Raw genomic sequence first — 27,349 nt, forward strand, 5'->3', positions numbered from 1 at the left:
TGTGTCCCCTGCTTGAGGAAGATCTCCAAGGGCTTGAAGAAGAGCCTGGCTCCTGTTCTGAAGTCTCAGGGACACAAAGACTTCACCCCCAGCTCCCCTGAACTTCCTTGCTGAGAGTTCTGACCTTCCAAGATGTGCTTGTTGCTCTTCTGGGACTCTGGTGATTGTTCTGGATGTTGAGAGCTGGAAAAGCAACGCAACAATGAGAAGCGTGACTCAACGTACCTGTTTCCGACGCATCACCGAAGAAACCGATGCAGCGCCAGCGCCGGCCCCTGGCTCGAGAAATCACTGCACGCCGCATCGAGTGCACCGGTCTCTGAAGTCCGCGATTACTGTACTGATTCCGATGCAAGCCCTGCTGTGCAGCTGTAAGAACCCAAGCGTCTTCCTGGTTTGTCGCATCGCATCGAGGCGGCAGGTGTGTTGCATCATTGGGGGACGCAGTAAGAAACCGACGCATCAACTCCCCACGCAGTAAGAAACCGACGCATCACCTCCTCCCTGTTAAGGAACCGACGCATTACCTCCACTGCACAGCAGTAAGGAACTGACGCATCACGTCCACTGGAGCAAGGAACCGACGCATCACATTCCTTGAGTGTTGGCAACTGACGCAACACCTTCCCTGCAACTCTTTTTGTTTGTGTGCCTGACGCATCCAAGGTACTTTATGTGAAAAGTGTTGCATCTGCAATTTGCTTTGAAATTAACTATTCCTACCATTTGAAAGTCATATTTTTATTACTGTAATTGGATTTTTGTCATTTCGGTCTGGTTTTGGTTTAGATAAAGATGACTTATTTTTCTAAACTGGTGTGGTGTCCATTTGTAGTGTTTTCACTGTATTACTGTATGTGTTTACAAATGTTTTACACACTGCCTCTGAGATAAGCCTGTCTGCTTGTGCCAAGCTACCAAGCGTCGGTGAGCAGGGGTTATTTTAGAAGTGTATCCCCCTTACCCTGACTAGGAAGAAGGGTCCCTACTTAGGCAATGGTGCAAGCCATTGCCAAGTAGAGACTCCCATTTCTAACAGATATCAACAAAATGCTGTATAGATAAAAATTTAACATTTGCAGAAACGAACAAGTGGGGGGTAGGTTCAAGAGTGTTTCACAAGGGAAGTGGGGTAACCTAATTCTGTTGTTTCCTCATACTGTATGAGCATGATTAACTTGAAAGCATGGGAGGAAATACTTATGCTGAGAATTAGAAACCCAGCTAAAATAGGGTTCCATCTAAATGTTGTAATAGAGGCAAATATACTTTGAGTATATCTCTTTGGCCAGTTCAGACCTGTCTCTGATCCTGTTCCAGAAATCATGAAAGCGAGCTTTGAATTGGGTCCTGCAGTGTGTGGTCATGTCTTCTAGATTAGTAAAAACTTGGACTTGATGTACTAACATTAGGAGCAACTATTTGCAAATTGCGATTATCCCCGAATCGCAATTAACAAATCACTACTCCTAAGGTACGTACATTTTTGTTTTTTAATTAGCGGTTCCTAGTAGAATGCAAGACAGCCTACCTCATGAATATTAAGGAAGTAGGTCGCAGTTTGTAAGCCATTCGGAAGAATAGACATCATACAGATGGTGGCCTGATGCAGCCAGGAGATCACCTTGTATGTGATTACTTTAAATAAAGCATTTATTTTTTAGTTTAAAGGAAGTTTATTTGATATCAACATAAGGTAAACTGCTATAAAATAAAGCATTTTTTAATGCAGCGTGTTTTCTTTAAAGGAAAACGGGCTATATTTCAAAAAAGGAAATTAAACATTTAAGTTTCATTTTTTAAGAGACTGTAGTGGTCCGTGGGACATTTTAAGAATGGAATGAAATAGTTATCCAGTTCCAAGTGTGAGCGGCTCATCAAATGGAGGCATTTTGTTTCTGATTGTTGAGATTTGGAGTCCTGATAAGCCGTGTTACTGTACTCAGCACCACATGAGTGGCGGTTGTCCTGCAATTTTGAGAATTTGAATTGAATCCTTTTGGAGATAGGACTGTTAGAAATGGGATTTGTGGTTGGCTGAGGCATGCGCCAAAGCCAGGCAGAAACCACCACTCTAGTCAGGGTAAGGGTGAAACACAAACTGGTGATAACCCCATCTCACCCCCTTGGTAGCTTGGCACGAGCAGATAGGCTTATTCCCAAGGCAATGCGTAAAGTATTTGCATCAACACCCACAATAACACAGTATGCCTCGTTCTCCAAACAACGTGATGCAGCTCTTCCTGGACAAGCCCCCCAATTCCTAGGAGACGCTTGGAGTGGGAACCAATCCCAGAGCGTCTCGCTCATGACGATTCCCCTGCCTTCGGGTCACTGGGATGCTCGCACCGCGGGAACCAATCCCAGTGCGGCCTTGTCGATGACGCGGTGGAGCGGGAACCAATCCCAGTGCAGCACCACCAGGCCAAGCCCCTGAATCACTGGGAGGCTCGCCCTGCAGTAACCAATCCCTGCGTGGCCTTGGAGTGACGTAGGGCTTCCCAGCCGACGCTCCCGGGCCGGCAGCGGTGATTTATTCAGGCTGATCTTTGTCCTGGGCTGGCTGCGGTGATCGGAATGTTGGGCAATTCGGGGCAGAACAGTCCCCGAGCAGGCCGTTGCGTGCAGCCTGGGTCATCTTACATGGTACAGACACACTCCGATGAGGACATGCTCGATGCAATGCAAAACCTCACAGCAGGAGGCAGCTGTGTGCCGATGCGCACACCGAGTTGACCTAACGGCAGGATTCCGCTGTGTGCCGTTAAGCACACCGAGTCCACCCCACGGCAGGCAGTGATTAGCAAAGCACAAGGTGTGAGCAGAGACGTGCACACCGCACTCTAGACAATGGTATTCTTGGGGACCTTTGTAGCCCTGTGTCCCAGGAACAGGAGGCCAGCTCTTCTCAGCCCTTGGAGACTCTTAGCACACAGCAAAGTCCTTTCTTTTGAAGCAGGGGAGGACACAGCACACAGCAAAGTCATTTAGCCTAACCCACAGTAGAATCAGTAAACTGCAGGCCAACCCCATAACACACAGCAAGAGCAGTACTTCTCCTCATTTTCTTCTGGTGATCTTCTTGGGCAGAGGTTCCCCCTTGGTTCCAAAGTAGTCTAATTTCACTGGGGTCTTAGGTCTTACTTTTATACCCCAAAAGTCTTTGTTCTTCATGTGTGTGGGGTCTAGGATCCAGTTCAAACCAGTTCTGGGTGCCCTCTGCCAGGGCATGTCTTCTTTCTTTGTGAGGGGAGGCCAGGGCCATCAGACGCACCGCAGGAGGTGGAGCCAGCATTGTGAAAGGCAGGCACAGTCCTATTCAGGCCAGGTGCAACTTCTCCCACCACTCCAAGGGTAGATAGGTCTATTCAGCCTAGGGCTGAACCCCAGCCTCCTGCAGTCCCCGTCACTCACAAACCAGACAGTCAATAGACAAACAGGCAGTGGCACACAGGAAGGTTGAACAGGAAAATAGCCACTTTCTAAAAGTGCTATTTTCAAACACAGAATTTAAAAACCATCTTGGTGGAGTGGAGAAGTGTGGCTCAAGTGGTTGGAGCGGCAGACCCTGATGCAGAGGTCTGGCCCGGACCAGGGTTCAATTCCCCGCCTCGGCGGGTCTTGGGCTCAAAATTTCCCCGGACCTGACAATTCCCGCCTCGGTGCCTATTCCAATCATGGAGTCCCACTCTGTAACTCTGGGCAATAGCTTGCTTAATCTCCACAACGGCCCCTCGCAGCGGGATGCCTGGCTTTCACCTTGGGGATGCCCAGTAATGGGCTATCTCGCAGGGGAATACCAGGACGGGTTCCCTAAGCAAGCGCTGGGACGCTTTCGGGCAGCCATGCGCTCTACAAATCAAATTTCATTTCATTTCATTTCATCTTTCCTAAAAGACGCGTTATCAAATTCTGAGTTCAGGAATACCAGACTTTAGCTTCCCATCGTGCTCCTACAGGGAGATATGCAGAAACACATGGGACACAGCATTCCCCATTCTATCCTATGGGCAAGATGGCCGTTCAATAGTGAAAAACGAAATTGCCAGTGTTTCACTATCAGGACATGTCACCCACACTAGTACATGTCCTACCTTTCACATACACTGCACCCTGCCCAGGGGGGTACCTTGGTCCTACCATAGGGGTGTCCAATGTGTAAGAAAAGGGAAGGGTCAGGCCTGGTCAGTGGGTACACGGGCCAGGACAACATGGCAGTTCACAGACTGCGCACAGGCACTGCGGTGGCAGGCCTGAGACACCATTTTAGGGCTACTCATGTGGGTGGCACAATCAGTGCTGCAGGCCCACTAGTATCATTTGAATTACCAGCCCTGGCACACTCTATGCCCTTTATTAGGGACTTTACAGGTAAAACAAATAGGCCAATCATGGCTAACCAATCACAGTAATAATTTACAGGGAGAGCATATGCACTTTAGCACTGATCAGCAGTGGTAAAGTGCTCTGAGACACCATTTTAGGGCTACTCATGTGGGTGGCACAATCAGTGCTCAGAGTCCTATTGCCAACAACCACAGGTCAGGAAAAACAAGGAAGGAAGAAGCAAAAAGTTTGGGGATAACCCTGCAAAAAGGGCCATCTCCCACAGGGACATACCGAGATCCCTGAAATACGGAATTTGTGAAACCGCCTAGACTGAAACCCTTTGTGGGTTGGAAGTATCACTACAATTCAGTGGTCGAAGTGGGCGGGATCAGCAGGGCACGGCGTGCCCCTACTTTTTTAATTCCAAGCATTCCGTTACCCTACTTTTTTATTTCGAAAATGCATCCCAGGACGCAAAAAAACGCAATTGCCTTAAATTAAACTCGGTGTTCGTGACGGGCAGAGCAGCAGAGAAGTAGCAGGAGTCTGTCTTTTATTTTTGCCTAGAGAAGACAAACACAATGTCCACTCCTGCTGTCTAGCAGTTCTTCTCTTTAAAAAAACGTGACTTCAATATGAGGTTCTCACTCTCTTTCCTCTCCTTTCTTTTATTTGAGCCCCTGTGAAATGTATCCCAAAAAAACCCATTTTTGCAGGAAATGTTGTATTTTTCTGACATTCTAGTTCCAAAGTGCAGCATCGGTAATAACAGGTTAAAAATATGAAAAATAACTAAATAAAGTAAGACAGAGTGGTAGCAAACTGTCCAGATTGATTTTATTCACACCCAAACACATTAGCGCCACTTTTACAGAGTTTGCCAGTGAAGCGCTATTTTTGTTTTCTTGTCTTTGTTTTCCCTGGGCTTGCAACTAGTGCACCAATCCTGGAGGTACTGCAATGTGTGGATTGGAAAACAATATGTGTACTGCGGCTCTGCGTCCAGGGATGTGGTCTTTTTACCATGCTGCTTAAGTTTTGTAAGGTTATAAGCAATGGACAGTAAAATGGGACCAATGCATGGCCCTGTAGTCATGTCCTTAACCTTTCAGACAAAAGGACTCACTGATTTCTGAATAGTGAGTGTAAAAGCGATAGGGTAACCATGTTGTTCATGCTTACATTTCATATGGTTTGCTAAATTTTGCATTCCCTATGCCTGTTTGTTTTTTCCAGGATATTGTTACTTTTTTTTTTGTAGGTCGCATATTGATCTTGTGCAAGTGCATAATTTAAATTGAGCCACATCCAGGTGTTTATAGCCGGCAACAATTGGGTTGTAGTTGAAAGCATTGTGAGTCTTTCATAGTGAGGCAGTATGGTGTTCAGTGGGGGAGAGGATGTGGCACTATGGCCAGATCTGCTAAATTTGGAACTGGGGAACCAGGTTTAGCCTTAATAACCAGTCCACCAGACCACTCTATTGAGAGAGCACAATCCCATGCGAGAGCTTATAAGGCTTCGCAAGACCTCAGAGGCCCTAGTGTCTTAGCACCGGCAGGTGGGCCTTAGCATGACTAGTGTAGGCTAACCTTCAAGGCTTGTCCACCACAATCCATACTGAAGTTCACCTCCAGTCTTGGAGGCAGGCCTATGAAGCAGCACACCCTAGAACAACAGTGACTCTGTCACTGAGGTCACGGGACCCTTGAGAAGGACCAGCTCTAGAGCGGTAAAACCAGTGTGACCGCACCGGGTATTGACTTTGGGTGGAGGCATTATGTTCACAAGTATATTATGGTTTTAAAAGCGCTTGCTGCCTCCTTACTGGTCTCCAGCAATTTTCGGCAACAATAAAAATGTCATGATAACTCTGGTGATTAATGTTCTTCCTAGAGAGGGATCAGAATTTTGCCTAGTGGAAGTTTTGACTCATGGAAAGGTTGCTCAGAGGGTTAATGTGCCTGCTGCAAAGAACATGTACCATGCAGATCACAAAGTGCACATAATGTAAATAGGTCAGTAGGCTACTGCTTTTGTCATAGAGATTATTTTGTTACTTGCAGTTTATAAGTTAAAATCCTAACATTGAACAGTTAGCTATTAACTGTCATCTAAGAGCCACATACAAACAGCAAGGTATAAAATAGAGGGTTATGTTTTTCGCCAGTCTTTGATAATCCTAATGTTGCAAAAAGTGTTCTTTTGGACATGAATCAATTCTGATTATTAAAGAGAACCCCAACCATGGTATTTTGTTTTAAATTCTGAGTTTGGGTTTCTCCAGACCAATAACTATTAAACTATACAGCCTACTAGTATGGTTGTCATGTGACTCCTACACCTTGTAGCCCTTAGTCTTATGTAACATTTTCTATACAGTGGTTTACACACATATTGATTGTCTCTGTGTAATGTGTGTGATGTAAAGTGCTCTGACACCTTGCAATGGTATGCGTGGCGCTGTAAATCAAATTAAATGCATCTGAGAGAGAGTGTGGTTATGGAGACTTGAGAGGCACTGTTAAAGGGAGGTAGTGAGGGAATCCATGGCAGAGGTGGTAATTGGGGGCACAAACAAACATTAATGCACAGGGCGCCACCAGTGCTAAGGCCGGCCCTGCCCTTGAGGCCAGGCTGCCTCACCTACAGGTACCTCAATTGGCCTTGTTTCAGCAGTAGTAGTTGCAACTCACCAGGGATTGGCAATGCAGGATTTACACGCACGCCAAACTAAGTTTGCAAACTTCACAGGCACTTTTAACATGTGCTTCCTGCTGTGGGGCTACTGGGATTAATTATGCAGCAAAGGAGGACATAATTATGCTGCAGTGTTGACTAAATTATGCATCAAAAAAGGCTGCAGCATAATGCAGTATATTTTATTATTTTGACATGCGTACACATGCAAACAGTCTCTGGAAAGAATTTGCCTTATTAGTACCCGTGTAACATAAAAATGCAGCAGTGAGAAAGGTGATCAGTCAACCTTTGCAATAGGCCATCCCTCCGCAGCAACCCAAGTCAAAAATGTTAATAACTTTTGATATGTTTTTGAGCTATAAACAATTTATTAGTTTAAATGGTCATATCATGCAGCAGATCTTGCATTATGCAAATGTTTTCTATATAATTATGGCATAGCCATAATTATATAGAAAACATTTGCTAACTAGGATATTTTGCCATTCATGTTTGAACCGCTGTTGTGCAAAAAAGGAGAAGTGCTGATGACAGAAACTCAATGGCTCGGAGACAATTGGCTTGTGCTTCCACATGTTATCGTATTTGGGACAGTCTGGGATTAGAAGTATATCCAACTTTGTGAATGTATTTTAATATCAATAACTCATTATAACCGTAAATAATCTTGTATATCCATTGGTTGATTAAACTGGGCAGTGAAATGCCAAACAGATACTAAAAATGGGGATGTTTGCGCATTCTGGCCACACCTCTGGCTCTGCCCACTGATCCAATCCTTGAGTTATTCCCACCCTCTGATTCTCCGCCCACAGTCCCCCTACTTTTTTTCCCCACTTCGACCACTGCCACAAATCGATAGTTTTCTACTGAGGCGATATAGCCTTGAAAAAGTCGAGGGATAACCTCCCTGTATGCGACGAAACACGTGTTGGCTGTTGGAAGCTGGTTGAAGATCAACGCTATTAAACAACTAAGAAGAGACAGAAAAAAATCTTGTTTATTTTATATGAATTGTGCTGACTACGTATGCTGCTTAATTGAAAAGCTGTACCTGTACTTCACGTGTGCTGGGGAGTGTTAGTTGTTTCTGTTGGCTCAGGCCTCTTTTGGGGAGGTTGGTGGTTCTCCTCACCTTGCAGCACCATCACGTGAACTTAACATATTCAGATGTTTTACTGTGCGATTCTTCTCAGTGGCGCCGTTTACCTAAACTTAATACCACTGTCTGGGTTTTTCCATTAAAAATAGGACTTCAAGTCCCAGAATTCAATAAAAATATCTGGGATGCATGAGGTACTTCAGGCAGGGTACTTGAAAACTTGAAAGCTCTGCACGACATGGGGTTTTTTGACAGCTAGGCTAGCTAAAATAAAAAAACAACACTGGAAGAAAGTCAGCCCAGTACTACCTAGGAGCCTTAGGACCGACCTATATGAAATTTCCAGTGTCTTGTGTAGGAGAGAGGGAAATTCGCGAAGCCTGTGACACCTCTTATTAGCGTGCCTAGAAGCACGGATGATTGTGTAACTCCCCTGGAGCGTTTCCAGGTTTGTACACGTCGCGGACAGAAATCAATGATAATACCTGTTCTTTGATAGCAGCTGCTGCTGAACACGGCGGTGTCTAGGGCCGCACGGCACTCCCAGTCCAGGCGGCTGCACCTGAGGCAGGAGTAGGCGGGGCCTGCTATTCTACGTCAGATTTGCTCTCTGCTGTGGGATGCCAGGCCGGAAAGCAGGGGACCCCTATTGCCACCCTTCCTTTAATGAATCTTCACCGTAGGGGTGACAGCTCGGGGCGCGAGTGAACCTGTGCTGCCGGGCGTCATGGAATACATCCGGATGCCGAAGGTTGGTGCTGACGAAGGGATGGAGAGATGGGTTAAAGGATGATCTGGGCTATTTATAACGGTATTGCTAGCGCCGGAGTTGCTCGTCTGCGGGTGGACCGAAGGGCAGGGCTTATCGCCGCCTGGCATACTCACACCGAATGCAAGCTTCCTGCATTTCCTGCGGTCGTTTTCTCAATCCACTTTCTCGTTTTCCTAGCCAGTTGTTTTAATTGCTCGAAACACTGTTTAGAGCAAGGGATGGAATTAGATACTACAAGGGTAGCAGCCGGTCTTCTAGCTTCATACGGTACTTTCGTTAAAGAATAAAATACAATATTTTAGAGGCAAGGATCTTTCCTCCATCAGAAAGAAAGCCTCAATTTCGTTAACCCTGCATTCCACCCGTTTTCTTTTTTTGTTTGTTTATGCAAATGCGGATTTGGGCGAGAGGGTGATGCGCAAATGACTGTCAACTTGCATTGTGTGGCGATGGTCGATTTAAGTAGTCAGGTGTACAAGTAACATTAACAAACTCTAGCCCAATGCCTTATAAAATGAGTAACATCCTTAAAATATACGATCACCTACTACTCGTCCTACCCCCACTGATAATTGTCCCTTCCCCACCAGTCCCTCAACTCTACTGCTCGTCACTGTCCACTTCTACCTCCTGAAGTAACTTAACTTCTTGTAACTAAAATTTTTCTTCCTGCAAGTGTCCCTTTACTCCCCCTCCCTTGAAATGCTTCACTCCTCACCCACAACATCAACACAAGTGCTTCAGAAAACCCCTGCATAACTTCTCTGGAAACTGCCAGCCCACACCTGCTCATCAAAGAGAAATAACTACATTCCCCCCTTACGCTTGTGCACCCTTCCCATAAAAACTGTGTCAGACTCCTCTTCAGAAGCCCATATAACCCGGGCCACCGCTTAACTATAGGGAAGGGAGGATAGCCAAAAACTTTGGGGCCCCCGCTTCTGGGTCGCCGGCCACCGCGTCCCTTACCAACAAAATGGTGACTGCCAGACCAAAACTGCTCCCTATATGAGGAGGCCCATCCTGGGCCTCACCTACTAAAGATAGCCCAAAATCAATCAATCAATCAGAGTACTTGTAGAGCACGCTACTTACCCGTGAGGGTACCAAGGAGCTGAGGGGAGGGGGGGTGCTGCTACCGCTCGAAAAGCCAGGTCTTGAGGAGTCTTCTGAAGGTGAGTGGGTCTTGGGTCTGCCGTATGTGGGTAGGAAGGGTGTTCCAGGTCTTGGCGGCGAGGTAGGAGAAGGAACTGCCGCCGGAGGTCACTCGTTGGATGCGGGGGACAACGGCGAGGGCGAGGCTGGCGGAACGGAGCTGGCGGGTGGGGGTGTGAAAGCTGAGTCTGCTGTTCAGGTAGGCAGGTCCGGCATTGTGGAGTGCTTTGTGTGCGTAGGTGAGGACTTGAAGAATGGGATACTAACAATCTCAGGGCGCTCCTCACTATATATCGGGGATAATATGTATTCTGTACTCAATCTAAATGTGGTGCATCTAGAGGAGGGGTGTGTACCCAACACCCCAAATTTTCCGTTACATACAGAAATGCGTAGGTGAGGAGCTTGAAGGTGATCCTCTTGTTGACGGGGAGCCAGTGTAGGTCTCTCAGGTGGTGGGTGATATGGCTGCGGCGAGGGGCGTTGACTGTCAGTCGGGCGGAAGCGTTTTGGATGCGTTGTAGTCTTCGTAGGTGTTTGGCTGGGATTCCTGCATAGAGTGCGTTTCCGTAGTCCAGTCTGCTGCTGACGAGGGCCTGTGTCACCGTTCTTGTTTCGTTCGGGATCAACTTGTAGATCCTGTGGAGCATGCGGAGGGTGTTGTAGCAGAAGGAGGAGACGGTGTTGACCTGTTTCGACATGGAGAGGGAGGAGTCGAGGATGAATCCTAGATTGCGTGCATGGTCGGTGTGTGTTGGTGCTGCTCCCAGTGAGGTCGGCCACCAGGAGTCGTCCCAAGCTGAGGGGGTGGATCCAAGGGTTAGGACCTCCGTCTTGTCCGAGTTCAGCTTCAGACGGCTGCTCCTCATCTAGTCGGCGAAGGCCTTCATTCCCTCGTGGATGTTGGTTTTGGCGGTGTATGGGTCCTTGGTGAGGGAGAGAATGAGCTGGGTGTTGTCGGCCTAGGAGATGATGTTGAGGTTGTGATGGCGGGCCACTAGTGCGAGGGGGCCATGTAGACATTGAACAGGGTCGGGCGGAGGGATGAGCCCTGGGGGACGCCGCAGATGATGTCGGTGGCTTTGGATCGGAAGGGTGGGAGGTGGACGCTCCAGCAGTCATTGCTACAGCAGTCATTGGGACTGAAGAAACCCACCAAAAACCGCCCCGGGGGCATTGCAGTCTTAATGCATGGGCACACTGGGCAGTTGGACGGGGACCCCACGAGCATAAAGGGCCCAAGCTAACCAGAATTTAACACTCATTTACTGTTATACATTTTTATTCCTGTGAGTGATGTGTAGGCACGGCCAAGTGCACTGCTGTGCCTGGGGGCCTATAATGTTGTTGGGACCGCCCTGCCCGGGGGCACACCGAGCCGTTGGCTGCCTTCCAAACCTCTATTGCAATTTTACAACCGGCTGCTGCTCTGCATCAAAATTGATTATTTTTTCCAGTTACTTATTTAAACTAAGTTTTGTATCTGTTTGTGCAAAAACTAAATATCTATACTTCTAAAGCACATAGTCTTGGTCATCGTATTTGTGCATTAGGTGACTCTGTTACTGTACACCTTATTTTAGCTCCACTGTATCAACTGTAAAGCCCTAGCTGATTGGGGCATGCCTCAAAAGTAAGTTAGCTGTCATTATCTAGCGCCTAATATAAACTGTTCTCAACTCTAGTCATCCAAATTTGATTCGCATCGAACCAGCCACATCACAGCCTTTTTGTATTTATCCATTCACATAAAAAACTTTTCTAGTCTCCCTTTGAATTATATATTTTCTTGTATCCATCCATTCAGTGATTCTTGTATTTCCTTTGAAAAAGACATGTCACTCGCCATTGAGGCGACATGTTTAAATAGGCAGAGAATGTTCCTCCTATCCAGGATATCATGCTGTCCCATGATGTTGTATCTACGAATGAGTACCACCTCATAGATGTTTGTAATTGCCTCCAGGGTGGGAAATGCTGGGTAGTCATTTGACCTGAAGAGCTTCATTTGGGGGAAGTCTAGGGTCTGTATCCGAGAAGGTAGTTGTGGTAGTCGGATGTTGGTCGCCTGATGGCCTCTGTGAAGTCCGTTAGAGTTTGGCAAGAGACATTTTTAACCTGGCGTCCAGTTCCTGCAGATTTGGGATTGGAGGAGTACTCTCTAACACCAGCAAAGGGTTCAGGTTTTGGAAGTGCACCTCTTATGGGTTAGAACTAATTCCAACAGATGAGCAGCTGCATGGTTCAGGCAGGTCCAGTTGGTACTAGTCAGCTGGGCATTTGCAGTCAAAGGCCTCTGAAAGATTTTTGTTGTTCCTGTAGCTCAAACAGGAGGTCAGCACATTGTCCCTTTTCCTGGGTCTGACCCTAATTTGTGTAGGGTAACAAAGAGCATGCAGACACAAGAGTGAGCTATATTTGCCAGTGACAGGGCAGGCATCTTCAGAAGTAACAAGCATTTACAATGCAATGGTTTTGCCTTTGTTAAAGTTAGAGCTATTGGCATTGCTCTTTACATTATTTTTATTTATGTTTTTTTAACATAAATAATGGCATTGTCATTTACAATGCCACTAGCTTTATCTCTCGCAAATGACACACACAAACACACACAGAGCCCCCCCACACACACACCCACACAGATCCCCCCACACACACAGCCACACAGAGCCCCCCACACACACAGCCACACAGAGCCCCCCACACACACAGCCACACAAAGCTTCCTACACACACAGCCACACAGAGCCCTCCACACACACCCACACAGCACAAGCAGGCAACAGGGGCACATGGAGGCACAAGCAGGCAACAGGGGCACACAGGGGCACACGGAGGCACAAGCAGGCAACAGGGGCACACGGAGGCACAAGCAGGCAACAGGGGCACACGGAGGCACAAGCAGGCAACAGGGGCACACGGAGGCACAAGCAGGCAACGGGGGCACACGGAGGCACAAGCAGGCAACGGCACATGCCTGCAAAAATGCAGAGGTTTAGGCAGAACTGCATCACAACCATATAACACGAACAGATGGAGAGTACGGGTGGCACTGAATGCTTCATGTTATTCCTTATTAGGAGAGCCTGCAACAGGATGTGCCACTCTTCTTCGTATATATAGTAACCTACTGCATCCAAAAAACTTCATGTTGAGGGTCACAGTTTTCGGGAGACTGCACCTTACGGTCGTAAATTGTATAAATGGACTAAGTACACACAAAACCTTCGTATACAATGAATGACTGCACCAGGTAGGGCTTTTGACATCCTGAAAATTAAACTCAATTTAAGTAGTCTGTATCACAAAATGTGCACGTGTCACATTTTCTCATTAAGTATGTGTTCTATGACTCAAAAGCACGCCAAAGAAGCCATTCTAGGGAAATCAAGATATGTATTTTCAAAGGAATGTAAATATTGTTCATATGTTGCCTTCACAGATACGTTCCAAGGGTCTACCCAAGTGGCTCACGACACAATAAGACACCTCATTTTGTACCTTTAATCGCCTGAAGAGAATGTTACACAGGAGGTGATGAGGTTTGCTTACTATACTGTATAAAACATGAACTCTGGTATAATGAGCTAACTGAGGACCATTAAGTTGCATAACCGTCAATTCGTCCTCTTCTGGGTGGTATCATCTGCTTTTCAATTATATTCGCCGTCCTAAAAGTGAACTTTATCTCGTGAACGCCAATAGGAAAAAGATTTTAGCAAATCTGTAAAATGTAAAAAATGGCTTATGCTTCATTTAAACTATTAGGGCCACCCTGTTAATTAAAAACTTTACCCTCATTCACGAACCAGCAGGTTTAGGGTTATGAAGCTGGCAAACAGTAGAAGTCACTACATTGCCTAGAAGAAACAAGCTTCACTTACACACAGCGCAGGCAGCTGCATTGCAAGCTTCACTTACATACAGTCAACACAGGCAGCAGTAGTGCAAGATTAACTTACACACACAGGCGGCAGAGGCAAGAGCAGTGCAAGCATCACTTACAGAACGGAGGCATAGGCAGCAGCAGTGCAAGTTTAAATAACACGTGCCGACCGGAGAGTCAGCAGCTGCAGCGTACACCTGAATTACAAACACAGAACACTTACAGCAGGAGCCAGAGAAGTGAAAGGTTACACTAAAAATCATTTGCTGCCTTGATATGATACATACACAGTAGCGACCCCTAAAACACAGATTTACCTTTATAAAGCATGCACTAGGATCACTCTGCCATCAGCGAGGAGGATAAAACTATCACCGAATGACGAACAGGAAATATTCCGAGAAGTACATTCGAATCACGTACTGTACCCGGCTCCCACGCCCAAAATGATGGGACTCAGAATGTAGGAGACATATTCAACATTGAATGTATGGAAAGCTAACTTCTGTACATAGTGCGCAGTAGTGTCTGACGTAGGCACGGTTTGAAATGCGTGCTTATATAACATTCTCTCTGAGATGCACTCCCTGTACCACAATGCATACTGAATGGATAACAAATGCTTACATTAAATGGAACATCCTCGGTCTATTCGGTGTTTGCTGTAGCATAAAATAAGCACTTACTCATTGCTATATGAAGTGCCTGCTGATCACAAGAGGAGCACAGGCCCTCTGTATGAAACACTGGTGGAATGCGTTCTCACTGGATGTGTGCTCACTAGGAAACGTACTCACGGTCTGAAGTTTATAATTACTGTATGTACTGTTTACTGATGGTATGAGAAAGAGAACATGAAATGCACTACTTCTCACGGTATGGAATGCATGCATGTCCATTGCACGGGTACTCACTATGGAACGTACTCACGGCGGAGGTGTAAAGTCACGGTGTCATGTTTACCAAACCCAACTATATAACACAAACTACATCAAATCCCCCTCAACCACGCACACCGAAAGGGAACCATGGAACCAGATGCAAATCAAAGCACTTTTTGGCCTCAACGGTACTATGCAACGGAGGGGGGGCGGAAAGGCACGGAGAGTGGGAGGGGGGCGACATAAGGCAACAAAACAAACAAAGAGCCATGGACAGCGGGAGGGGTGGGGGGGGGGGGGTGGAACGGCACAGACGACATGAGACGCAGCAAGCACTCACCTTCGCTTTTAGTGAGAAGCGACTCAGCATCCAGCCTTTAGCCTCCAGACTCCTGCTGCCTGCCTGCGTGTATTCGGCGGCGGGGGAAGCTCCGTGCTCCGTGTTCCTGCAGCCTGCAACGGGAGAGGACACGGGGGGCGGGAGGGGACAGGGGGGGGGGGCGGGAGGGGACACGGACGGGAAAGCACTCGGAAGCTCCGTGCTCCGTGTTCCTGCAGCCTGCAACGGGAGAGGACACGGGGGGCGGGAGGGGACACGGAGGGGGGGGGGCGGGAGGGGACACGGACGGGAAAGCACTCGGAAGCTCCGTGCTCCGTGTTCCTGCAGCCTGCAACGGGAGAGGACACGGGGGGCGGGAGGGGACACGGAGGGGGGGGGGGCGGGAGGGGACACGGACGGGAAAGCACTCGGAAGCTCCGTGCTCCGTGTTCCTGCAGCCTGCAACGGGAGAGGACACGGGGGGCGGGAGGGGACACGGGGGGGGGGCGGGAGGGGACACGGACGGGAAAGCACTCAAGCAAGAAGGAAAGGGTGCCGGCTCAATGCCGGACCAGACACGGGGGCGTTCCCGGCGTCCCGTGACGTCGGCAAAAGCCAAAGAATGTCGGGAACGCCCCCGTGTCTGGTCCGGCATTGACGGACAGGCCCCTCGTCCAATGGCAAGGCTCCGTTTACGGAGCCAGCCAATCAAGGACGAGGGCCGAACCAAGCCACACTATGGAACTCAACAGGATTTCGCCTGCGCCGAAAAGATGCGCAGAGCGCATCCTTCGGCGAGGCAAAACCTAAAAAGGAACTCGATACAGCTCTCAGGCTATCCTTTGAATTTCAGGAAGGGCTCAGCACTACTCACCGCAGGACATTCTGCTCAGGACATGAACACCCTTCAACACACCAAAGGCCATTTGTCCCCTTTCTGGAGGAAATACACATCACACCCCAGGAGAGCCATTATGTTATGTGACCCTAGACACTGGCCAAAAGTCATATTGATTTAGGTGGAAAAATACCAACTTTCTTAAGGGACCGTTTCAGAATAGTAAGTTAAAATCTGATTTTACCATTAAAGAAGAATTCAAATTAATATTCATATGAGTGGAAGAAATACTTCTCTAGCTGCTTCCAAGCTGAATTGATCACTTAAGTGTATTAAGGTGTCCCAGTGATAGTCAATGGGAGAGCTAGCCTTGCCGCAGCAGAAACCAACTTAGGGCATTTTTAACTGCCAGGACATGTAAAACCTAATTACACATATTCTAATTTTCAGATACCACACACCATGCCCTATGAGCCTTTAGGGCTTTTTTTAGGGGTGACTTTAATGTATTAAAAAAGGTTTATGTCTTGAGAAAGGTTTATTTTGCCTGATCGAAAACGGCAGTTTAAACTGCACTATAAACTGCAGTGGCAGGCTTGAAACACGTTGTAAAGTGCAGCTTTGCTGAGTGGGTCAAGGAGTGCAACAGTCCACATGTAGCATTTAATTTACAGGCCCTGAACACGTAGTACTATTTACTAGGGACTTATAAGTAAATTAAATGTACCAATGAGGTGTATATTATTTTTACCATGTTTGCAAATAAGAGCATGAGCAAGCACTTTACCACCGGTTAGCAGGAGTAAAGAGCGCAATTTCAGTAAAAAAGTATTGTAGTATACCACACAAAAGATGGTCAGTTCCATCACTGACAGTTCCTTTGCAACCCCTGGCTTCAGAGGAGCCAAAACATTTATATTTATATATAATTAAATATGAATATCGGCCCGGGGACCCCGGCAATTAATAATGGGGGGATCCTTATCCCCTCCCTCTCCAGGCCGATTTTGGCCCCCGGGGCCCCATCCTCCTGGGTCAAGCCAATAAAAGGTGGGTGCCCTGGAGCCCACCCAAGGCATCCACGGCACCCACTACATCCTTGTAAGGGGCGCAGGTTGAACACTGCAGCCCCAGCCAGCTCTCCACCTCCAGTGTGAGCCAGCATTGCTCCTGCCCACAGGGAGCAGCTTAAAACACTGCTCCCTTTGGGTGGGTGTAATATTTCATCTGTTTCCCTGCCTGCTTCAATGTGGGTGGGAAACAAATGAAAAGTCCGTTCACAGCCGGCGGGAGCATTTTACATGCTGCCGCCCGCTGGGAGCAGACTTGGTGTTTTGCTCTTGCTTCACGGGAGCTTTGAAATTGCTCCCACCAAGCAAGAGCAAACACAGATTTCCCTGCCCATGCCAATGAAGGCAGGAAAACCGCAACGTCCCTGGTTTGATCCCTGGGACATAGCAGGAGCCAGCCCTAGGGGATGGGGTCCCCAGGGCCATTAATGGCCCCAGAAGGAGAGCCGTATAGGCCCTCAAAGGCTAGGCCCTGGGGCAGGGAGTTGCAGTCAGCCGAGGAGGGGTGGTTCCTGGGGCCAAAAGAGCCTGAAGGAGGGAGCTGGGTGCTCCCACTCCCTGTTTATATAGTAACTAATTCCTCCCCCAGGGTCTGGCCCACCCAGGGGGCAAGTAAAAAGCGTGGGAAACCATTCTTGTTTGTTATTTTTTCTAATTTTCCAATGGATCCTCTGCAGATTCATGGGAAATTTTTCAAAATCTTTTCTGGCCCCCAGTCCCTTAGGGACTCCTCCACCAGGCTAGGGGGTAAAGGTATTCCTACCCTGCCCCCTTGTCGCATTTTTGTTGTTCTTGGGACTCGACCGAGTGAGAGTCCCAAGAAGGCTCCCACCAATCCCTGGTTGAAATGGTGGCAGCCAATCAGATCTCATTTTGAGACCTGTTGGAATCACAGACCCTCCACATCTCTAGATATACATACATCTTTTTTCCGGTTAGTAACTTCAAAACTACTGAACAGATTTTATACCAAATCACAGAAAGATCTTTCTCAACCAAGATCAAGCTTTCTGTCAAATATTGTGTCATTCCGTTCAGAGGTTAGGGCTGTTGTTGTGTCTAAAATCCCTATGGAAAATTGCATGGGGAAAGCGTGTTTTGGGACTCCCCTGTTTTTCTCGGCCCGCTTGATGAATCGTCCCAAAACTTGCCAGATAACAGCTGAGCAGCAAAGTAATTTTGGAGATTTCGTGTAGATTCATCAAATGGCGCCAACGTTGTTAGCAAAACAAAAAACACATTTTCATTCCGGATCTCCGTCTGACCCATGCCCACACTACATCTTCAACAAAGCCAGCACAGCCATCGCACCCAGTCTCCAGAAAGTCATCAACACCTCCTTCGAGACAGCAACCTTCCCGGAGAGCTGGAAGCACGCCAAGATCAACGCCTTACTCAAGAAACCCAAGGCAGACCCCAAGGACCTCAAGAACATCCGGCCCATCTCCCTGCTCCCGTTCCCAGCAAAGGTCATCAAAAAGACCATCAACGAACAACTGACCCCCTACATCAAGGAGAACAACATCCTGGACCCTTCATAGTCCGGGTTCCGCAGCAACCACAGCACCAAGACTGCCCTCATCACCACCACCGATGACATCAAGTCCCTGCTGGACAATGGAGAAACTGCGGCCCTTATCCTCCTGGACCTGTCAGCTGCTTTCGACACTGTCTGCCACCACACACTACGAACATGCCTCCACAACGCCGGGATCCAAGAGAAGGCCCTGGACTGGACCACCTCCTTCCTCTCCGGCAGTACACAGAGCGAAAGCCTTCCCCTCCCTTCCGCTCCGAAGCCACCAAGATCATCTGTGGCGTACCCCAGGGCTCATCCCTCAGCCCAACTATGTTTAACAGCTATATGGCACCGCTCGCCCACGTCGCCCGTCGGCACGACCTCAACATCATCTCCTACGCTGATGACACCCAGCTGATCCTTTTCCTCACCAGGGACCCCCACACAGCCAAAACCAACCTTCACGAAGAAATGAAGTCCATCGCTGAATGGATGAGGAACAGCCGACTGAAGCAGAACTCTGACAAGACGGAGGTCCTCATCCTCGGATCCACCCCTTCGGCCTGGGACGACTCCTGGTGGCCAATCGCACTGGGAACTGCCCTATCACCCACCGACCACGCATGCAACCTAGGGGTCATCCTCGACTCCATCCTGTCCATGACTAAACCAGTCAACGCCGTCTCCTCCTCCTGCTTCAACACCCTCTGCATGCTCCGCAGCATCTACAATTGGAACCCCACTGATACGAGAAGAACGGTCACCCAGGCCCTCGTCCGCAGCAGGTTGGACTACGGAAATGCCCTCTACACTTCAGTGTTCAGGCTAGTCCTTTCGGAGCAACTGTTTATGTCCGAGGGCAGAGGCCCTGCAGATGGCACACGAGGTGAGGTGCCCATTCGTGAGCACTGGCGGGACAGCAAAGTGACAAGCTCCACAAACCACAAAAAGGTAACGATGGCACTGAATAACACAGGATTTTCTCTTTGTATCTGGCAGCAACAACAAAGTTAAAATGCCCTAGTACCAAAATGTAGAATTAGTGCTACAACGGTCTTCAAGAGGACCTGCGATGCCACTTCTGCCTCCCGTACCCTGGAGGCGGCACATGGGTTACGCGGTATGGTCATACTGTGGTGGGACGCACACTCGTTGATCTCTCATGGCATTGCTCCACACTTCAGGGAGGACGCTTTCCATTAGCTATGTTTTCTGATGACGTGTCGCGCCGGCCCCATCCAACAACAGAACTCCTTTAGATCCAAACAGACTCTTCCACTTTCTCACCGGAACTGAAACCAGGCCACGCGGACACTTTCACAATACAACAGCCAGGAATGCACTTTTCGGTAAAAAAGCCACATTCCTTCCTCCTAATTAATCAAATAAACGTCTCACTGAAGAACAGGGGCCAGGTTTGATCGGTAAACAGCTGTGACAACAACTGTTTTACTTTGCGATACCATTACAACGCATGCATTACCACACATGCGTTGTACATCGCGAAGTCATTGCTACGCATTTTTTTAGAACGCATGGTCATTTACCATGCATGCCTTTACAACAAATTTTGTTGTAAAGGTATGTATGGTAAATGACCATGCGTTCTAAAAAACATATAGACGATCCTCGTCGTTGTAAGGAAACAGAGGCTATTCCATTTCCTCACAACGATGTGCACCGCCACTCTGAGACGACGTGAAGCAAGAACCACGAGGAGAGAGGAATCACGAGGCGTGAGAGGTAAGGGGAATTGGGCATGGTGTAGGGCTTTCTTGTTTAGGTTTTAGGGTAGTGCAGTGGTGTTTGGGTAGTGTAGGAGGTCATGCTGTTGGTAGTGTTTTAGGGTTTAGGGTAGTGCAGTGGTGTTTGTGTAGTGTAGGGGGTCGTGCTGGGGGTAGTGTTTTAGGGTAGTGCAGTAGTGTTTGAGTAGTGTAGGAGGTCATGCTGTTGGTAGTGTTTTAGGGTTTAGGGTAGTGCAGTGGCATTTGTGTTGTGAGGGGGTGGTGCTAGGGTAGTGATTTAGCGTTTAGGGTAGTGCAGTGGTGTTTGTATAGTGTAGGGCAGTGGTTCCCAAACTTTTGACTGCTGAGGACCCCCATTGAGTCACCACTGGAAGCCGGGGACCCCCAAGCAATTTGTATGAGTTAAATTTCAAAATTAAAACAGTAATTTGAAAAAAATACACACATGTGCACACAAAACAAATACTCAAAGTTCTAAGGATTTTGGGGCCAGATGTATGACCATTTAATTTAGCGCCTCGCAATTGACGACACATTGAGAGTGGCAAATCGGAAGTCGCTAAATGAAGTGTACAACAGTGTGTTTAACACTGTTTGGGATTCCCAATGAGGCCGCAAATTGCGAGGTTCATTAATACTAATGAGCCTCTCGCAATTTTCAAGCCCATTGGGAATGCCAGCTCTCCCAGGGATGGTGGCCGGCTGGGCTCAGCAGGCCACCATGTCTCGGACTGCTTTTAAATAAAGCAGTTTAAAAAAAAAAATATGCAGCCTGTTTACCATGCATTTAAAAAAAAAAGAAAATTAAACGTTTTCGTTTCATTTTCTACGGGCAGGCAGAGGTCCCTGGGACCACTGCCTGCCCTTAAAAAATAATTTTGCATGCATTTGCAAAGGGGAAGGGGTCCCCTGGGGACCCCTTCCCATTTGTGAATGCATTACCATCTACTTGAAGTAGGTGGTAATTGCGACTGGTTTGCGACCGCAAAACATTTCTACAATGGTTTTGAGACTCTGAAGTATTCTCAATAATTCCAGGAGAGAATATGGTTCCTTAAATGAAGTTTAATCCAGGAATAAAAGATCCCATCCACATACAATGCCAGCAGACATCAACTGACAACAAATAGAACATTTTCATGACACGTGCATTGACATGGCTAGTGATGTACTTGAGATTCTATTAAAGCTGCAGTGCTAAATATCACACATCCTCCTCCCTCAAAACAAATCAGAATGTAAAGATAAATGAATAAATAAGATATACTAAATACACAATATTAACAAGATGTACATATCATACAAAATCAGTAAGATAACTAGGCCTTTTAGACACACGTGTAGAAGACCTAATATTACCCGAAACATTTGCTCTACTTTTCTCCAAATCCTTTTCCTTGGAATCAAAAATCAGTCCATCTTGCAATTTCCTTCTAACAATAACAACTCTATTTAGGTTCCAAATACGATGATCTTGAGTTTGCACTGCATTTTTGAAAATTTTAATTACTTTGATAGGCTTCATGAACTTTGTTTCAGAAGAACCCACCATGCCAGGTCGTCTCACCATGACCAAATCTCCAACACAAACAACAGTTTTTTTGACATTTTTTTTAACATCAAAATACGCTTTTCTACGTTCCGCCTTATCCTTCTCATTTTCAAGAATTTCATCATTGTTGCACACACATTCTTTACCCTTGGACACTTCATACTTATTAACCCAGAAAGGTTCAACCTGCGTGTTCGGAATTCTCCCACGAAACAACAAAAATGGAGTCTTACCAGTTGTGGCATGAGGAGTATAACGGTATTCCTCTATTTTTTCCAAAACACATTTCTTCCAGTCAGATGACAAGTTTTTGGCTAAACTAATAGTGTCCTTGATTACTTTATTAAATCTCTCAACCATACCGTTGGCCTCGGGGTGGTAAAGAGAACAGGTCTTGTGTGTAATACCCTTAGAAGATAAATAATGTTCCATTTCTTTGGAAACAAATTGACCACCATTATCTGACAAAATGGTTGCCGGAAGACCTTCTCTACAGAATAACTCACTCAAACATTGAATAATTTTACTCGAATCGATTCCTGACAAAAAAAACACCTCTGGCCATCTAGAGTACATGTCTATAACCACTAGAATGAAAACATGAGAATCTCTATGTTGTATGGGACCCACAAGATCTAGAGCTATGTCCTGCCAAGGACCATTTGGTCTTCTTCTTAAGAACATAGGTTGTGTGTGTGCACTGTAAGACTTGTCACTGACATTACAATGAATACAATCCCTAATTACCCTTTCAACCATTTTATCCATTCCCGGCCACCAATAAGACATGCGAAGCCTCTCCTTACTTTTGGATAAACCTGAATGAGCAACATGGACCAAATCTATCAAGTCCTTTCTGAGACTAGATGGAGGGATCAATCAAGATTGTTGATGTTGAAAGTTTGATTAGATTGATGCTGGTTGCCAGTTAAGGAAGGTTGACTTGTTCATAAGTTCTTCTCCTCACAAAAACTGTTGTTAGGATCCATATATTCCTTTCAAAAGTTTCCAATGCCGACTACGCCAGTGAAGTATTCTCAATAATTCCAGGAGAGAATATGGTTCCTTAAATGAAGTTTAATCCAGGAATAAAAGATCCCATCCACATACAATGCCAGCAGACATCAACTGACAACAAATAGAACATTTTCATGACACGTGCATTGACATGGCTAGTGATGTACTTGAGATTCTATTAAAGCTGCAGTGCTAAATATCACAGACTCCCTATTTGGAAGGGAATGCCGCTTCCAAATAACAAGTTGCAAAACCTATTTAGCGAGTCGCAAACAAATTGCAACTTGCGAAATAGGCTATGTACATGGCTCAATCGGTTTTTGCATGCATAAACGGGTTCGCGAACCCGTTCACTCATATAAAAACAGATCGTACAACTGGCGCTTAGTATTTTATAGTGAAGTAATAGCCCCTCTGTCACATGTATTTCATTTGTTTTATAGCATCTCTCATACCATTGTAGGATGTCAGAGCACTTTACATCACACACATATAGAGACATTGAATCATACATGTAAATCAGTGTGTATATAAAATGTTTAAAGAGTACCCGGTCTGGAAAAGCACAAACTCTGGATTCAGAACATAACACTGTGGCTAGCACTGACTTTAACATTAAAAATGTATTTCCACCCAAATAAATCTTTTTAGCAGCATCAGGAAAATTAATACCTGTGAAAAAATATAAGTTACTAACTGGTACCATGTAGTTTGCAAGCAGCTCTTTGATGACAGTTTATAGGTCCCTCTGCTAGATTATGATTGTCACTTATGAAGTACACAGTAACAAAATAATCTCTGTGACAAAAGCAGTAACCACGAACCTAGGCACATAAAATGTTGCTTTTTAAGATGCATGTTACACGTTCTTTGCAGTAGGCACATTAACCCTCTGTGTTACATTAGTTCAATCAAAGCTGCAACTGAACAAAACTCTCCTCAGCTCCAGCAGGTACATTAATCAGTGGTATTCTCTTGACACTTTTATTGTTGCTGGAAAGCTGCTAATTATACAAGAAATGTTTCTGTGCTTTTAAAACTGTTGCCTACGGACCCCCTGGGGATGTGTCACGGACCCCTGGGGGTCCGCGGACCACAGTTTGGGAAAAACTGGTGTAGGGTGTTTAGGGTAGTGCAGTGGTGTTTGTGTAGTATAGGGGGTCATGATGGGGGTAGTTTTTTGGGTTTAGGGTAGTGCAGTGGTGTTTGTAGTGTAGGGGTAGTGTTTTAGGGTTTAGGGTAGGCAGTGGTGTTTGTGTAGTGGAGGGGGTTGTGTTTTAGGGTATAGGGTAGTGCAGTGGTGTTTTGGTAGTGTAGAGGGTCATGCTGGGGGTAGATCTAGGGTTTAGTGTAATGCAGTGGTGTTTGGGTAGTGTACGGAGTCATGCTGGGGTAGTTTTGTAGAGTTTAGGGTAGTCCAGTGGTGTTTGTGTAGTGTAGGGTGTCGTGCTGGGGGTAGTGTTTTAGGGTTTAGGGTAGTGCAGTGGTGTTTGGGTAGTGTGGGAGGTCGTGCTGGGGGTAGTGTTTTCAGGTTTAGAGTACTGCAGTTGTGTTTCTGTAGTGTAGGGGGTCATGCTGGGGTTAGTGTTTTAGGGTTAAGGGTCGTGCAGCAGTGTTTGGGTAGTGGAGGGGGGTAGTGTTTTAGGGTTTAGGGTAGTGCGCCCAACCAGCCACTATATCCGTGGACAAAGGGGATCCTGACTCTTTTGAACGCTCCACCAATTGAGTAATTTGGGTCAAGGGCTCTACCACGTCCAAGACCTATCAATTCCTTTCTTGGGATCCCTCATATACTTGGGGAAAAAGGTACATTGTTTCTCATCAATTTCAGGCGTGTGTTCCACCTTCCCCTTCAGTGAGGGCCTGGGGCATTCTCCACTCATCCTATTCCTTACCTCCCTTTCAAGGGGTTAATGGATTTTCCCCACCACATACTTTGCCACTTTGGCATTAGAGGTCCAATCCGCCGACCTAGGATGGTAAATTTGGGAAGGTTCGAACATGTCAGAGTAGACCCCGTCCCCAACCGGGGACTGAGAGGAGTGGGACTCTGAACACCAGGGACGCCCGAATCCTTATCGTCATCGGAGGAAAAATCGTCCTCCGATACACCCTCTCCTTCTAAGGGAAACCCGACGGCGGGGTCTACAATAGTGGTGACAGCGTCGCAGTTTTCTTCGAGCTCCTCCTCCTCCCGGCAGGGTGCATGTTATAGCATTTTTCTACTCTTGAGAAAGGTTGCCGTAAATTTATCAAATACTTCCAAGGGCCCCTCGTTATGCTTAATGGCCCTTTTATTCCCCATCTGGGAGCTACTGGGACCCGCCACCTCCCGATCTGGGTCACTGAACACCCCAGGGATGCTTTTCTTCAGCTTATCAACCTGATCCCTAAGAGGAGCTAGCGCCCTAGGAAATAGCCAGAGAGAGGGATTGGTCCACTGCTGGAGGGAGAAGTTGGGGGGCCATTCCTCCTCCACTTCCTGGTAGGAGGAGTAAAAATGGTCTTCTGGAGAAGACATGATAGCAGAGGGTGTGAGCACAGAACAAATGCCCTTAAAATATTTAAGGCAGCCTCCTCGCAGTTGCTCCAACAGCTGGGCTTTCCCCAAAGCTGTTATAAGAATAGACTAAGGCGCAATACAAATTATCACCACCAGGTGGTAATTGATGGCCGTGTGGGGAAATCACCGCATAGCGGTGTCAAAATTAGGCGAGGGTTGGTTGGGATTCAACCGGACACTAAAGGAGTGACCGGGTTCCGAAATGTGTGTAAAGACCAGCGCAGCGCTCGACAGATCTGCCTCGCTCAGACCAGACGCGCCTGACAGGATCTCGCCTCACGCACAGCGGGTGAAACTGCGAGGGGGAGAACGCGCTCGGGCAAGAGCCTGCTGCGCAGGGAAAATGAAACTATACCAAGGCAATAATGCTAATAATGTGCACAAGAAACCGCTATACAAACAGCAACAACGTCAGATTAAGTCAAGAATGTAAGGAATGCATTTAACTGATGAGCAGTGAAGAAAGAGGAAACAAAAGGGATGTCACAATATTATATACGATGGACTGTGATATGATTGGCCTATAGTTGCCTTGGAGACTACCCCCCTATTGGTTCATGGGTTGTGTAGTCTTTTGTTTAATGATTGTTGTGTTAAGTTTTCTTTGAACTGCTATGCAAATAATATGAAGAAAGATATGCATACTCCTCGCCTCCGTCCTGCCATAGAATTCATTAAACTTCATTCGATCTGATTCAGAAACATAGATCATAAAAGTGTACATAAAACAGTAAATCCTCTTTCCTAATACAATACAGTAAGAATTAATTAAAACCAGTAGGTAAAAATGGGTGTTACAAAGCCCTGTTCAGAGCAACTTCAGGTTAACAGAATCGTAAAGTTCAATGTTTCGCAAGATCAATCTCATGTACTTCGTGCAAAATACGCAATAAGGGGTCCAAGCAGTAGCGGTCGGCAGTAGGTGTTTCTATAGGGCGGTGACGTGGGCAGGAGGAGGGGCAGGGTGGGGGGAAATAATGTATGGATTACGGAGTTTTACAGGTAAGTAAACATTTAAATACATAAAACGAATTTCGTTGCGCACACTGCATCACCAAATGTGATGCAGTGCGCGCAACGAAATTCGTTTTATGTATTTAAATGTTTACTTACCTGTAAAACTCCGTAATCCATACATTATTTCCCCCCACCCTGCCCCTCCTCCTGCCCACGTCACCGCCCTATAGAAACACCTACTGCCGACCGCTACTGGGTCCAAGTAAGATGTAACGCTCCAATACCTGACCAGTCTGCACTATATAAAACTGCAGAAAAACCAAAAATAAAAAGTGTTTTGCACACTTCTGTCATTGGGCTGTATATGGGCTACATCTGGGTGATATTTGTGCGACATTTGGGCTCTTTTTTCTCTGGTGGCCATCTTGGGAGACTTATTTGTTATGAAGTTTCATAATTTCCTCATTTACTGCAGTCTCCTCAGTAGGAAAAGCTTTTTTACTTTGATTCCATCAAGAAAGCATTCAGATGTCTTACAAATTTGCCATAAATTCAGAATGTTAGCACTCTAGCTGTTCATTAGATCACTGTAGTAAAGCTACTGCTCACCAGGGAGTTAACTGTAAGTCTACTGCTGGTATTGAAAGTGATTGTTTCAGTCAGCATGTCAGAATGTTCTAATGAAATAGAAGAGAATTTCAGATCTCACTTAAAACATGCCCTACATTTTCTTTTTGCAGCACTAGCCATATTTTTGTGGCAAAATGAACCCCCTCATTGTGTTCCATGGTATTAAATTAAATGTTTTAAGCGTTACCAGTTTATTCCAATCAAGATTGCTTCAGGTGTGCCATCATTTTGTCATAAGTAAGACTGTTAGCTCTTCTAGTTCTTTAGAACACTCTGGGAAGCTGCAGTAGAACACAAAGGCATCAACTGAC

At 46.6% G+C, this 27,349-nt stretch overlaps 1 protein-coding gene across 1 annotated transcript in view; it reads left to right on the top strand.

The window, feature by feature from the left end:
• The first annotated feature begins 8,698 nt into the window (after nucleotides 1-8,698).
• LOC147728801 (phosphatidylinositol-3-phosphate phosphatase MTMR7-like) overlaps nucleotides 8,699-27,349 on the top strand; it is a 291,280-nt gene continuing 272,629 nt past the window's right edge. Inside the window, exon 1 of the mRNA XM_086962585.1 lies at nucleotides 8,699-8,885. Coding sequence (XP_086818711.1) covers nucleotides 8,862-8,885 — 24 coding nt within the window. The 5' untranslated portion in view covers nucleotides 8,699-8,861. The remainder of the gene's footprint in view (nucleotides 8,886-27,349) is intronic.

Source organism: Lissotriton vulgaris, chromosome 3_1 (assembly GCF_964263255.1).
Source record: "Lissotriton vulgaris chromosome 3_1, aLisVul1.2, whole genome shotgun sequence".
In the NCBI taxonomy this organism is placed as follows: Eukaryota; Metazoa; Chordata; class Amphibia; order Caudata; family Salamandridae; genus Lissotriton; species Lissotriton vulgaris.